This window comes from Diachasmimorpha longicaudata, chromosome 11 (genome assembly GCF_034640455.1).
Source record: "Diachasmimorpha longicaudata isolate KC_UGA_2023 chromosome 11, iyDiaLong2, whole genome shotgun sequence".
NCBI lineage: Eukaryota > Metazoa > Arthropoda > Insecta > Hymenoptera > Braconidae > Diachasmimorpha > Diachasmimorpha longicaudata.
Genome location: NC_087235.1, coordinates 2536632 through 2552128, shown reverse-complemented (window position 1 = coordinate 2552128; position 15497 = coordinate 2536632). Strand labels below are relative to the sequence as shown.

The following is a 15497-nucleotide window of genomic DNA, read 5'->3' as shown; positions in this document are numbered from 1 at the left end:
ATCCTCTTTGGTCGTTCATGCGCATCCGCTGCAAAATTTTGCGGCTGAAATCGGTCTATTAAGCGTCAGCCATCTCCCTTACAATCTCTGTACACAAGCCCTGAAAGATATCCATTTGTGTGTGTCATCAAGAGTAATTTCCACGAAAACCATATTAAATAGTGACAACTAACAATTATTGATCTTCTCTAGAAAATTGTTTACGAATCCCTTTAATGACGAAACAATAAAAAATTGTAGAAATTTTTCGGCAGAGGCCTAAGTAAACCGATTCAAAGTTCCAGATTATTCTCTCCCCTCCCTTCGTGCTGTATCATTCAGTCCAAAGAAGATGGACTAAAGTCAGGGTTTGGATCCCAGAGATGAGGCGACTTCACGTTAGTAATGACCCCGGTGGTGAAGCAACCACCGTCGGTTCTGCCGGCAGAGCTGAGGTGTCCGAAGATTCACCTGCTCATTAAAAAATAGTCTCTCCGTTTCCAATGAGTATTAAGCAATGAAACTAACGTCGTCTGGAGGACAATTGAATTCTCTTCGATCGAGCTAAGGTTCATTCCTTAATATTTATTGGAAAAGGATGAACATTTATGTAAAGAACAGGTGAATTTTCTGGCACCTCCTCCAGTCGCCATTAATCGACAGTGGCGCCTCCCACCAGTGGGGTTATTACTACTAATGAAGAGGGGTAGTCGGACGCTCTAAATCTGAACCTCTACTCCAGTCTATTGTTCTTGGTTTATCCTGCGTCCCTCTAGATCTCCCCCAGAGGTATATGATAGCGTCTGTTGCTCATCAATTCATAATAAAATCTCCCTGATCTACCCGAAGCATTTTATAAAAATATGTGTTAGCAAAGTCATCGATCGTAATGATGAGTTTCTCCAGCGACGAAGTCAATTTTTTGGTGTACCGGTATTTGCAAGAATCCGGTGAGTAATTAACACTGTCGACATAACCTCAAATTACCTCAACCGCTTGGAGTATCAATATGATGTCAATAAAGTGTGTGATAACATTGATTATTTTGGAAGTTTTGGAGCAAAAATTAATTCCAAAGGGTTCTCTGCTGCGCTGGTAATTTTTCAGGAAAAGCATGCAGTGATAATTTGATATTTAATACTGTTTGTGACAGGCTCACAACTGAATAGTCAAGCGGCAATTTATCGATTTATTTATTTTTCGTTCGTTCAAGAAAATGAGACTTTCCACTATCTTTCAAATAATAATGATTATAACTGAAAAGTCGATAGAAGTCGAAAGTATCATTACTTGTCATGAAAAGATGGCTTAAAAGGTAATGGTAATAACAGTATTAACAATAATAATATAAACAATAGGAATACAAAAATACAAATACATTTCAAATAACACAAACGGAAAACAAGTGCTTTGTTGTTAACAAATTAGGAATATACTTCTGAATGTTTTTTTTATTTTTATTTTTCCTTTCGTCTATTTTTCATTTGATTTTTTAAATTTGGAAGTAACATTTCATAGACATTTATATTTAATTTTTCGTTTATTTTTTGTATTTTTCTTAGTTAAGGAGACGTAGTTATTGGAATGACTGCAAAAATGAAAAGTTGTAATCTCTATTGGATTTGTAATTCATCTCCATTCGGGCAATTCAATCATCTGTCAATTGTTCAGTGGTCTGTTCTGTTCAAGTTGATAGGATTTCTGCTTACAAATCGGAGCTTTGTAATCGACCAAATTGCAATCAACTCATTATGATTTCAAAAATTGTTTTCCGAGGAGTTATTTTGGTTGGCTGATTTAACTGGAACATCCTGTATATATATATATATTAAGTGAAACAGAGGACATCAACACAAATATTTTGATGCAATGAACGTTGAAATCGGTTGGATAATTTGTTAGATATTTACGAAAGACGGCCGGAAACTACCGCCGATTTCCCAAAAATTACTGGCTCTATCGGGCGGAACTGAACAACAAAGTTGGCTGTCATTAATACGTATGATCTAAGAAAATTTCAGAAATTTTAAATGCTCTCGCCGCTTATTTCTTCGATTTTCTGAAAGTTGGCATTTTTACGTTTCAGACTGTTTTGCATCGTTTCCAAGCAAAATTGAAGAATAGAAAAATAAAATGATTACAATGCTACCATTTGATAGCAAAAACGTATAACTCCAGCAATGATATCATAATGAAGACTGTCATAACGAAAATTATTGTCTCCGAAACAATCATATCCATTAAATAAAAAGGGCATTTTAACAATTAGTCCATCCAAAACGTCTTTTCTCGTATTAATTTTGCTTCAGATATAAATATCGTAAATATCTCCTTAAATATCGTTGGCAGTAGAACAATTAATTTATACAAAATTATTCCCTATAAAATTTCACACAAAAAACAGCACTACATTTTTTTTCATTCTAATGATTGTTTTGAAAATACAATCGCGCGATGGCACGTACTCAATTTTGTGGTTTTCTACCAACGATCCTCTTGTGCACCTTTTTGGATGGCTGAGGAAGGGAGGAGACGGCTCTTTACCTGCATTACTAATAAAAATCACAATAATAATGACCGATTCGATTGTTATAATTTAAAAAATTTTCAGACCATTTTCGTGAGTTATTTTATGAGTTTACTTTTGTATTCATGTTTTTATTCCTCTTCTGTCAATATCTATCGAGATATTGCATAACAATTATAAAATCATGAATTCCAATTGTTTAAACAATACTTCCGGGGTGAATTTAGCGGAAAATCGTTCGTCTTTCTCTTTTTTAACATTCACAGGAGCAATAGAAACAGCAAAATCATTTATAGGAATTTTGCGACTCAAAAAACCTCTGACTCCTGGACTAATCCAATATATTAACAATTGTAAAAACACTTGTTTTTTTACAACTGATGTTGATCAATACTTATGGAGTACATCCATTTTGTCCTTTTACTCCTCTGGAGCTTGTTTTGTTGATTTAATACAATTTTGATGAATTTTTTTTGTTTAGGATTTCAACATTCGGCCTACACATTTGGGATAGAGTCACACATATCTCAGAGCAACATAAATGGCGCTCTTGTACCACCCGCAGCTCTACTTTCGGTTATACAGAAAGGCCTGCAGTATACAGAGGCGGAGATATCAATTGGTGAAGATGGAAGTGAGCAGAGAATGATTGAATCTCTATCCCTCATCGATGCTGTTATGCCTGATGTCGTGGCATCCCGGCAGAACCAACAAAATCAAGCTAAACAACAGGTGAAGACTGGTGAAGTTCAGGACACAAATGGCGAAGAAGGTAAATACTTCATTTTTCATAATTGTCTAATAATTTATCTTTAAAAGTCCTGGGACACCCTGGTTAATGAAGCATAACCTTCATCGAACCTCCTTCAGCAACCAGGAAGATTAATTCTACTGCTTTTGTACACGAATGCCTCATATGTAAGAATTTTTCTTTGTAAAAATTTATCTTCAAATTTCGAAAATGTATTTCAGGAATTTGTTTGTGAAATATATTTTATACGTGTTGGAGAGAAATTTTTACTAGATTAAATATTTTGCAATGTATGTGTGAGGTGTATGATTACACAAAGCTGACAAAAAAAATACAAATTAGATCCATCAACTTCGATAATATCATTTCGTCACTTTAATGTAATACAAAATTTGTAAAATTTCCGTACAGTCTGAGGCTAAAGGTGACACTAAATTTATAAATTAGTAGCAGAAAAGACAAATACGATTGCAAAAAAATTACAACTATCTTTCGTCTAATCCAGTTGAGGGGGGGGGGGGGGGGAATAGCATCGGCGAGATGGGAAAAATAATAACTCCTATTCGATATTTGTTTTAAGAAAAAAAAATTGTTTTAAGATCAAACAAGAGCTGCACATAATGTGGTTCTTATTAGTCAGGTTCATAGAGAATATTAACCCTTTCAGTTGTTGCTTCAAATGACAATGTAGCTGGGACAGAGCGAGGTGGTGATCGTGTAGAGATGGAAGTTGATGAGCAGCGTGAGGGCGTGGGAAGTGGCAGTACTCCGGCAGCAGTGGAAATTCCTGCAAGCAAAGCTACAAAATTACGTGGACACGAATCAGAAGTTTTTATCTGCGCCTGGAATCCTACCACTGATCTTTTAGCCTCTGGTTCAGGTGACAGCACAGCGCGTATCTGGGATATGTCAGATACTTCCCAGGCCCCAAATCAATTGATTCTTCGCCACTGTATTCAGAGAGGTGGTACAGAAGTACCTAGCAATAAGGATGTCACTTCACTCGACTGGAATGTAAGTTCCATTTCAACTTAACTAATGAAAATTGGAATCATATTCAAGCATATAAAATTGACTTTTTTAATATCAACTTTTTCGTTTCTTAAGCATCAGTTTGACAGAAAAAATTCTGATTTTTAAAAACAAAAATTTAGGGGTCGAGAAATGGAGACCAGACTTCAATGAACGTTTCCATTATTTTTAAAGTGTGATCTAAATGAATTATTTTGGTCAATTTTTATCTAAAAGTTTTACTTCGTTTATCTGTCACTTAGAAACCTTTAACAATGATAAAGTTAGTTGAAAAGTAAAGCCCAAAAAATACTGGCGTCTGTTTTATCATCTTGATAGCCATTTTTTCTGCTGTTTTGACAAAATTCAAATCGGTATTATTCAGATCTAAAGGAATAGTCCATAAATTAGATTGCAAACTTTTCTGAAAGAATTTCTAAAACTGAAGAAGATCATCACAAATGATATGTCAATATTTAATTCATTATATCGGTTCTATTATTGCGTTACAATTTCATTGATGAGGGCGGTTTTGTTTTCAGTGTGACGGAACGTTATTGGCCACAGGTAGTTATGACGGTTATGCAAGAATCTGGATGACAGACGGGAGATTATCCTCTACATTAGGTCAACACAAGGGTCCCATATTTGCCCTAAAATGGAACAAACGGGGTAATTACATTCTCAGTGCGGGTGTGGACACGACGACAATTATTTGGGACGCAGCTAGTGGACAATGCACCCAACAGTTTAGTTTTCACTGTGCTCCTGCATTGGACGTTGATTGGCAAACAAATACCTCATTTGCCAGTTGTTCAACGGATCAGTGTATTCATGTGTGTAAACTTCATGTGGACAAACCTATCAAGAGTTTCCAGGGACATACAGTGAGTTATGAACAGTTATATTTAATTTATTTATAACTTCAGTCTTATTATTCGGGTAATCTTAGATATCTCTATGATGTTACTTATATCAGTATAAATTCCATACGGTAATATCATAATATAATATGAAAAAATTGTCTGCATGTTGGATTTTTTGCACAAAAAAACTATTCTCAAAAATTGTATTCAAATGATTTTAAAGAGCTCAAATCGTCCAGATTTCATATTTCCGAGGTGAAGTTCATGCGACCTTTTTCCACGTCGCCCAATGTGTTACCACAGGGTCAGAGGATTGTCTCATGAAGAATAGAATGCCAAAATCATACCAAAATTGGGACTTTCTAATTAGACTAGGTCAAAGCCTTTTGGTATGAATCAATGAATTTTTTTTCCAAATGTTCCTTAAAAATATGAAACTGATCAACGACTGTTAAGAACTCAGCTTTAATATTTTGTAAACCATTCACGTGTATGTAAACTAGCTTTTCAACTACATTTGTGCAGACACGATTGAATGAACTAAAAAAAACTATCCCACGTACCATATGAACTCGAATGTTACTGACTCATTGCAATGTGATTCGCAGAATGAAGTAAATGCAATAAAATGGGATCCGCAAGGAAATCTACTTGCTAGTTGCTCAGATGACATGAGTCTAAAGATCTGGTCGATGAAGCAGGACACTTGGGTTCATGATCTTCAAGCGCATAGCAAGGAAATTTACACAATAAAGTGGTCACCAACTGGACCAGGAACACAAAATCCTAACATGAATTTGACATTGGCTAGTGCCTCGTTTGACTCAACTGTCAGGTTGTGGGATGTAGAACGAGGCGCCTGCATTCATACTTTGACAAAACACACCGAGCCAGTTTACAGTGTGGCTTTTAGTCCAGATGGTAAATTCCTGGCGAGTGGAAGTTTTGACAAGTGCGTCCACATCTGGTCCACGCAGGTAAAATCATAAACTTAATATTCGGTTTTGGTGTAATTGTGGTGAAGATACTGACGTTTTGAATTCATATCGTTTACAGAATGGACAATTGGTGCACAGTTACAAGGGAACAGGTGGAATATTCGAGGTGTGTTGGAACAGCAGGGGTGATAAAGTTGGTGCATCAGCATCTGACGGCAGTGTAGTTGTTCTTGATCTTCGTAAACTGTGATCATCCAGTGGCATTGAATTTTGAAAAACAACTAATTTTTATTGGCACTTTGATTTTTATTTAAAGATAATTCTGTTTATAATCCGATTGTTTATCTAATTTTTGAATCCTTGTGAGCCACTTATAAATAGATTGTAATTGATTATTGAAACAAGATAGAGGTTAAAAAGTTTAATGAATATTTATGAATATGTCAGACGCTGGAATCCCGAGGTATTTTTGATAATTGATGTAATCGTTGGCAGAGTCTTCTAAAGAATTTTTCTCCATCTTTCGAACTGATTCATAAAATGCGATATAAATACAATATTTGTCATTGTTGTAATTACTTCATTATTCAACTAGCAATAAAACAATTGCATTTGACGAATATACCATGAACTATAGGTGAAGGGCAGTTGGTAAAACTACTAAAATAAATTAGAAGTTATGGCTCAAGACTAAATATCAGAAGACCCTTCCATATTTCAGAAATCATTTTAGTACCAAAATGGTAAATCGAACTAAGTCACTTTGATCATAGATTCGGTTTTTATCGATATCTCAGTATCTAGGGAAGATAGTAAAATTTTGATTATAAACTTTTTGTGGAGCAAATTGCGTACTACAATAAACGTAATCACAGAAATTTCTCTCTCCCTTAGATTCCGAGATATTATTTCCAAAATCGATTGATAGATAATTCCATTTATTTTTGTTTACCACTTCACTGAAGATTTTACCTATAATAATCCAAGACTTTCAACATTATTGGCAATTCCTAGAATAGTTTATTGCCCAGCAACGACAAGGCTTTTATTTGAAAACTCATTCTGATCGTTGTTATGCAAAAAACTTTGTGGAAATAATTTAATGAACTTTATTTTATTATAATTTCTTCATTTCTCTTTTCTTTTATGGCAGTCTCGAGAATACCTGACACATTATTCAAAAATAGTTCACCCGTCACAGGGTCATAAATCTAATTATTTTTGAAGCGAGATTAGAGTGGCGATTTGACCGTCGTAATTGCATGATGAGAATTTGATTATTTAAATTTATTTAAATTATTATTATTTAAATTTCTGTAAATGTCAAAGCGGTTTTCGATAACTTTTTGTCTAGCCCGACCAAAACTTGTTTCCTCCTATGAATTTACTGCAGATATCGAGTGTCTCTAGTTTCCATTATCAGTTTATTGATTTTCTAATGAACACAAAGAAAAACGATTTTTTTTCGTTGGGAATTTTTCTCATCCTAATTTCAATCACTATAATTGCACTATTCAACTTATATATTTTATATAATTATTAATATGGAATTCAGCCAATAATTTTCGCGAATTCAGTCAGTTGTGTTTTTCATTCTAATTTCAGTCAATAGAATTGTTCCTTACGACGTTATTTTGCTTAGTAAGCACAAAATTGAACTGATTATCGTTTTTCCTTGGAATTCAGTCAATCAGAACGCACTATTTGGGACTGCAGTCCCAAATTTCATTGGAAAATTTGCAAATATATGACATTTTGCTAATGAATTTTCGTGGAAAACGAAGACAAATTTTCGTAAAAATAAGTTCGTCAAATTTTCCAATTTGGCGCAGGAGCCATGAATTTCGTTTTTTTCTACTCTCCGCGGTTATGCCCCCCACTCAAATACAGGGGCAAGCACCCTACTCCTCCGCCAACCATGAACTTCCGGATGCTATTATGCCAACACGTTTCTTCGAGTGAGTATGCGTGTATAAGCTGTATCAGTGAAACAGAGAGAGGGGGGATACATTTGTGTTGTTGGCCGTCAGGGAAACTTCATTCGCATCGTGGACACTTCAGACACTTTTTGGGTAGCTCGCTCTACACTCAAAATTCATTCCTTTATTTTATTTTTATTATTTATCAGTTTGTGCAAAATAACAAGAGGAATGACGTCGGAAATTAATAAAGAGGAGTTGAAAAAGCGGTTGACTCCACTGCAGTGGCACGTGACGCAGGAAAAAGGGACTGAGAGGTACGATATTTTGGTTGTGAATAATCAAAAAATATTTCGAGACATAAAAATCATGAGATTATAAATTTATCTTAACGTTGTTTTGGAGTTATTGTTGGCTTTATTGCTGCAAAATGATGAATGATAAGACAGGCAGTTCATCTAATCATATTTGCAGAATGATTTGTGCTGCTTCATATTATTTAATATGTGACTTATGGAAATGTTATTTCTAAGGATGAGTGGAGTTTTACCTGTAGCTGAAAACGTGTCACTGTCATGTTTAGTATTGTGGATGACAGATGATAAAAATAACTTTTTCAAGAGCATGTGGCTATGGTTTTTGGCCCCACGGCCAAAGAGGTTTAAAAATAAATGAACGAATATTACTGGTGTTATACTTCCTCAATGAGTAGATTCCCGGTGAATCAGTAGGTTAAAAAAGTTGATGTCAAGTATTTTCATCTTTTGTGCATTAGACGAAAATTATGAAAATACATTTGAAGAATTTTTATCAAGGAATTTGTCCTTTTTAGGCTCCAACAAAATTCCGGTTTTTCCATGACTTGTTTGTCCAAATTAACCTCAATATGTCAGCGATGTTTCAGAGAGAAAAATTCTTTAAAATGAGGTTTTATATATAGAATTATGTTCAGTTTGGCGGAGTTTATACGAGATTATTTTTGGTAATCGGATCTGGCCTCCCCTAGGCCAATCAGAATCGAGTGGTCAATAACGAAAAGTATTTCCCAAATAAAATTACACTGGTTGTTTTCCTCAAATTTTGGCTAATTTCTCTGCAATTATTTTCCGCAATTAATGCTCTGCAATTATTTTTTTCACCCAATAACTGTCAAATATCCTGTGAAATAACATTAGTCCACACTTTCCCTGACCAGATCCGATTACCAAAAACTACGTCGTAGCTCACTGGGTCTGGAAAATCAATCGAACATTCACCTCACGGTTTTCTGCGTATCAACGATCGTAATATGTTTATATTTCCATCATAACTTGTGTCTGTCGTTGCTACGCAACAAATACAATCGGCAAATATTCGTCAATTATTTTTAACAATTTTCTCACTGGAATTTTCACAAAAAATGGGCCGTACAATTACAAAAATATTGTGGCCAGTTAAAGCTTTCTTTTTTCTCTTATTCGACAGCTATTAATTTACCCAGTGAGACAGGTATTGAAGCTCACTCTGAATCGCTATTATTCGTGCAATTGTCCTGCAAATAAGTGAATGTACAATTGAATGAATAGGAGAGGTTAGACTCGTGATCCGAAGCCGTAAGAGCTGCTTGCGCCACGTGCATGCGCAGCTATATCATATCACTTTATCTGCAGCTTTGTATTCAGCCATTTTTAAGATTATTTTTGGTTTCGAATGAAAGCCTTGTGACTATATTTTTTCTCCATTTCGTATGTTACATATTTACATTTCTAAATGTTAATAATTAGTATCAGATCTCAAGTAAAATTCTGCAATCCTTTAGGTCCTTCTCCAATAGAAAATCTGGACTTTAATCCGATAATTCTCTAGGTCGTTCCCCAATAAAACAGATGGATTTCACTCCGATAATCGTCTGGGCCCTTCTCCAATAAAACAGATGGATTTCACTCCGATAATCGTTTGGGCCCTTCCCCAATAAAACCCTGGGGCCATTAACCAAAGGCCCTTCACTCCCCTGAGGCTACGCATCCCTTCGATGACTGAGTTCCTATTTCTTACTAGAAATCATCCCTTCCAACGAACCAACGACAAACACTTGAATTAACGACCTCCGCATTTTTTTATAATTTTCATTACTTTCTGGAATTTGATGACTTGCATTAACAAACATTCCACTGGATTCAATTCTGTTAAATCCAAGAAACAGATCTATACACCATACCATAAACTTCTCACAATTTTCAGCAATAAGAATGTTTTTCGAACTGAAATGGAAAGACGAGAAAGAAAACAACATAATATCTCACAAATACTTATTCACGTCAACAGGAAGTTAATTTTTGCAAATTATTTTACAATGTAAATTGCAACAATAATCAACCAATCAAACTAGGGACTAGTAGGCGATTAAGTACTCAGGTCGACCCTTATATTGACTAATCCATTAGCCTGTCCTTAACGTTTCTGGAGCCCTGACATTTTTCTATAAAATATGACATCATAATCTGAAATTAATTATCGTGGTTCTCATTTTCAGGCCATTTACTGGGGTTTATAACAAGTGCTATGACAAGGGGACGTACACTTGTGTGGTGTGTGACCAGGAATTGTTCTCTTCTGATACCAAATACGATAGTGGATGTGGTTGGCCCGCATTCAATGAAGTTTTGGATCAGGGTCGGATCAAATTAACCAAAGATGTCTCACATGGTGCGTAAAATTTTGACCTATTTATGAAAAACTGTTCAACGGTTTTTTTTATACGTCTTCTTTTAATTTGTTATATTGCATCTCGAAGGTAAGCCGATAGAGTTCACTACCCAAGATACAAAACACTATGTATGTGATCTTTAAAAATTTACAATTTAACTGAACAAAATTCTTGATATTTTAGTGTATCGGTATCTGCTTATTTTCGAGACGCTGTAGTTTCTAAATAATATTATCGTTGCTACCCTGTAACCTCCCCTGTAGTTCTGATGTACTGCTTTCTGGAATTGAGACACAGGTTTTAACGTCAATCCGAGGTTCCAATATGCTAACAATGATTACACATCATGTAATCTTGGAAAATTGATCCTAAAAAAATTTCATCGTCCGAAAACGAACTCACATACTGTGGAGTTTGATATATAGAGGGAAATATGATCACGGAATTGGGCTGGGGTACCGCAGAGGTACTTGGCTACCACCCAATATCTTTATGTTACCCCATCCCATTTGATCCTGAAAGAAATCCCACATAAATGCCACTTTGCCAGGAAAACTTAAGCACTAAATTTTACATCATAAATTAGGAAGAAAGAGCTAATAACCGGTGACAAGAGCGGTGATTTTCATATGATCTCCCACAATATGTAAATTTCTTATCAAACAAATTATTTTAACAAAATCTACGTAAAAATAACTCTACTGAGAGGATGAAATTTGACGTATAGTGAGACATTATTTATGCTCACCAAGACAATGTTTTACTAACGAAATATAGGATTTGAATTTTTTATATAAAACATTATGGAAAATACACGTTTATCAAACGGATGGATAATGTTTTTTGTAAATCTTAGTATGGATTATATAGAAAATTGAATTGAGTTCATAGTAAAATATTCGATGGGATTAAAATGATTATTACGATGATAATCCGTAATTGTCATTTTTCAATGTGAAAAGGGAAACAGTACATAGAATGCCAATTACCAAATTTCCTGCATGACTATGCTTAGAGTGTGATTGTAGTAGACTTACATCATTTTAAAAAATAGCAACTAAAGCTGCTGTAAATACGTACAAATTTTGAAATTCAAACAATATTTCAACTATATTCATTGCAATTCATAGGGCTGTTGCATTATTTCCTCGCCCTACTACCAAACTAATTACAGTTAACAAATTTGTTTCATTAAAAGGAGTGATCTGTATTTTTTTTCAAACATCAAAATCAATTGAATCTGTGCTACAGCTTATTTTTTTCTGGGCTTGGACAAGAGCCACAAACAAGAACAATCTCTTGGGAATTGATTCGCGAATTTGTTTGAAACGACGTTTACGTCATTCAGATTAAAAACAATAATAAAATCAATAGAGAAACGGTGTGGGTCTCAGTTTAATCACACTCTATTGTTCTGTCTGTCCTTCTGCCTCCCTCACCTATCCATCATCGAATTGAAAAAAAAAAATGCGTCAATAAATGACGCGAAACAGTTGGTGGAAATCTACTATTGCTGATCGCAAACCCAGATATGGTGCGGACGGAGGTGACCTGTTCGAGCTGTGGAGCACATTTGGGGCATGTTTTCAATGATGGACCGAAGCCAACGAGGAAGAGATTTTGTATCAATTCAGCATCGATATTATTTCACGAGGCTGGAGAACCGAAGAAGTCAAATACATGAGCTGTGAATTTTTTTATACTGACAATTATTAAATACAAAATATATTATTGCACTCGCATAATTTCGCACACTCATAATATTCAACTGGAACTATTAAGCTGCATACAAATATTTAAAATTAGAATGGAGCAATTCAGGGGTCTGTCGAATGTTTGCCATAATATCAGTGAATATAAATTTATTCATACGATATAATAATGTGATTCTAGTGTAGCAATGCATATTCAGGAAAGTGAACTTTTTTATATCATGCTCAGTTGTGTTGGAACTGAAAGCACCACATTTTAGTATAAAGTGACATCACTTTGTTCCAGTTATGGAGTAAATAATGGAACAAAATATATAATTTTGTGTTGTTGCTAACTGGATGGAGAGAAGAGATCAGTGGTAATCACCTGAACGTTTAGTAATTGTGAAATGACTCAGTAAAATTTATTTATTCGCTCGTAAAAAAGCGATCTATTCTTTCCGCACGTCATATTTGTGTTTCCTGTTTTTAATATCAATAAGAACGATTGTATCGATCAATGAATGATTTATTTTACGCAGGAAGTCAACTCATTTTTAACTGACTCAACTCAACTCAATTTTAACTGACAAAATGCCATACGATTATCAATCGATTTGAAAGTTCTTACTGAAATATTTCTGTCCTTATAGATGTAAGTCTTCCACCAGGTGTTGAGTGCAGTGTTGCCTCGACATTTTCGACTAAATCTCCCTCTGTCTCTATCACAGACTAATCCTCGGCTTCAGCTATATTCCCATTTTTACAGAAATTTATTATTAAATTTTCCACAGTCCTGACTGAGGATTGCGATACCTCTGATCACCGTCACTATGTCAGCCTTGATGGCCATAAATTCCTAGCCATTCTGATTGTCTAATCCACGATTCAACTACCCTTATTTGCGATCAGGGTTAGACAAATAAAATAGAGTTGCTATTTTATCAGGTTTTCTATAGTACATTTGTCTCAGTTTTCCAATTTCTTACTTCTCCCAGTCTTCCTTCTGTGGTTTGTTCTCCCAACAACTTCTCCCAGTCTTTCCGCGTTGTTTACCCTCATTCATGACGTCATTCACCAAAAAATATATGATGTCATTATCCACGACTAGAAAAAACATCGCCCTTTTGTGGAAAGAGCAAGGGCCAGGTCTATATTTACAGACATGGACTGATTACCGCACTGGCAGTCGTGTTAAGGGGAGTTCTCCTCATTATCCCTCTTTTATCCCTTGTTTACTTTCACTGGAAAATTACTTATAATTTATTGTATACGATAGAATACTGATTTTTAATCAACAATCCATATTTATCGATACTTCAGTATTCTACATCGATATATTTTCGATCATTTTGACATGTTTTCATCGATGGTGAATTAATTTATCACCACAAAGCTAATTAGACAATATTCTACGGTTTTTCTAATTTTTTCCTGGTGGCTTCTGTTGATAGTTATAAATTTTTTTGTGAAAATTCTTGATAATGGTGGGGGAATGTCTTATTGTCAATCGCAAATATTTCATGTGTGGATTATGCTGATTTGATCTATTATACGACAGAGGACAGAATGGGAATATATTTTTGTTGCAGAGGGATAAAGTAACTGATATTTCTATTTAAATATTATACTTCTAAAATCATTTATAAAAATGTTCACTTTTCTTAATATGCAGGTACCATCGAGAGATGAGTTTTGGGACAGGCAAGAGTTAATGGATGAGTTAATAGATTGCACTTTCAGTATTAATTAATTGAATCAAAGTCAACTTGGAAGGTATAATTGGATTCGTAGGCTAATAAATGATTAGTTTCAGGTGCCATCATTGACTATACAAAGTTGTCCATTAACTTACCCTTGTCTCAAACAACATTTCTTGATGGTATAGCTGGAATTTTACCGCATAAAAGTGGAGGAATTGTTGAATTTAAAAGTTGTGGAATATTTCTGTAATGAATTAGCTGAGGATATTGGTGAAACTTGAATGAAGATTTATTTTATTTTTACATTTGCCATGTAACACTATGATGTTATGTAAATAATAGAAATGGAATAAATGATGATCGATGATGATGACCGTCGATCCCGGATTATGACAATTTGGTTGAATCAATGCCCTACGTGTTATCTTGCTGTTGATAATGGAAATTGATAATAACGTTCATGATCAGATTGTTGAACTGTCAGGCCATAGATAATCGCCATAACTTGAAAGTCTGCAGGCCCGTTTCAGGGACCGCTATGTAAACATCGTCTGATGACATACTATGCAGAATCCTCACCTGAACCAACCGCACTTCTGGCTGAAAGTTTGAAGGGACACCCTAACGAGTAGTCGAATTATACAGGATCTTTTTGGAATAAATTTATTGAGAGTCCTTGATATGTGTGGACACAAACGAATCCTCTGCCTATAGTTGTTTTCAGTCCATCTCAGTATGTTATAGTTTCGATAGTTTTTCTCCAAACAGTACCGAGATGTTTAGAATGGTTTTAATAAATAAAACCAGAAAAGAAATGGAAAGGAATGAATGAACAAATTTGGTCACTGAGAGTCAGTCGATCTGGAGACATACGAGAAAGATCTACCTTCTGCGTGCGATAATAAAGAATTAAAGTTAATAATTAAATCGTTTTTACATTATTGAGACAATCCCTATCCATAATCCAATAAAATTAATGTCTTTCGTTCATGCTCGAAAAAAGGGAATAATTGGGGAGAAATTATTGTCAATATAATCCCAACTCTATAATTCTATTGTCACTACTTACCCTAGAATGGTATTCTTGTTGTCAGCTCATGATGTATCAATAATAAAAGTATTTTCTTTGTTATAAAATGTTTTCTTATATTGTAACGTTAAAGAAACTCAAATCTTACAATACAATATGTACGCAAACCTCTAGGCAAATTTCTTTATACTTGACATAATAATTCATAATAAACCGCTGCCTTATATGTTAGTTTTTCACCTCCCAATCACAATTATTTTCCATGTTTAAATCGCTTACAAAATCATTACAGTTCTTGCAAAGCCATGTTTCCATATCATTTATCATTCATCATTTACCACTGTTTTACTTACTATTTCTCGTATTTTGCGTGATGAATTCGAATTTTCGAAATAA

At 34.7% G+C, this 15497-nt stretch overlaps 2 protein-coding genes and 1 long non-coding RNA gene across 7 annotated transcripts; all 3 read left to right on the top strand.

Moving 5' to 3' along the window:
* Positions 1-32: 32 nt before the first annotated feature.
* On the top strand, positions 33-6694 carry LOC135167558 (F-box-like/WD repeat-containing protein TBL1XR1). Of its 4 annotated transcripts, none has more exons than XM_064130871.1 (8): positions 33-377; positions 756-929; positions 2988-3278; positions 3949-4271; positions 4811-5155; positions 5374-5523; positions 5743-6111; positions 6191-6694. In XM_064130871.1, the coding sequence occupies exons 2-8, from the start codon at positions 869-871 to the stop codon at positions 6320-6322; spliced, it is 1671 nt and encodes a 556-aa protein (XP_063986941.1). In that variant the 5' UTR covers positions 33-377; positions 756-868; the 3' UTR covers positions 6323-6694. The 4 variants fall into 4 exon arrangements, with proteins under 4 accessions (XP_063986941.1, XP_063986939.1, XP_063986942.1 ...); XM_064130869.1 differs by having other exon boundaries at positions 34-377; positions 3925-4271; XM_064130872.1 differs by lacking the exon at positions 5374-5523 and having other exon boundaries at positions 38-377; positions 3925-4271.
* On the top strand, positions 936-2950 carry LOC135167567 (uncharacterized). The gene is made up of 3 exons (XR_010299880.1): positions 936-1294; positions 1542-1978; positions 2066-2950. It is a non-coding gene; the product is annotated as an uncharacterized LOC135167567 (long non-coding RNA).
* A 1381-nt stretch (positions 6695-8075) lies between the features above and the next one.
* Selr (Selenoprotein R) lies at positions 8076-14467 on the top strand. Of its 2 annotated transcripts, none has more exons than XM_064130881.1 (3): positions 8076-8308; positions 10504-10676; positions 12171-14467. In XM_064130881.1, exons 1-3 carry the CDS (start codon positions 8223-8225, stop codon positions 12359-12361), a joined length of 450 nt encoding a protein of 149 aa, XP_063986951.1. In that variant the 5' UTR covers positions 8076-8222; the 3' UTR covers positions 12362-14467. The 2 variants fall into 2 exon arrangements, with proteins under 2 accessions (XP_063986951.1, XP_063986952.1); XM_064130882.1 differs by having other exon boundaries at positions 8080-8308; positions 12207-14467.
* Positions 14468-15497: the final 1030 nt, after the last annotated feature.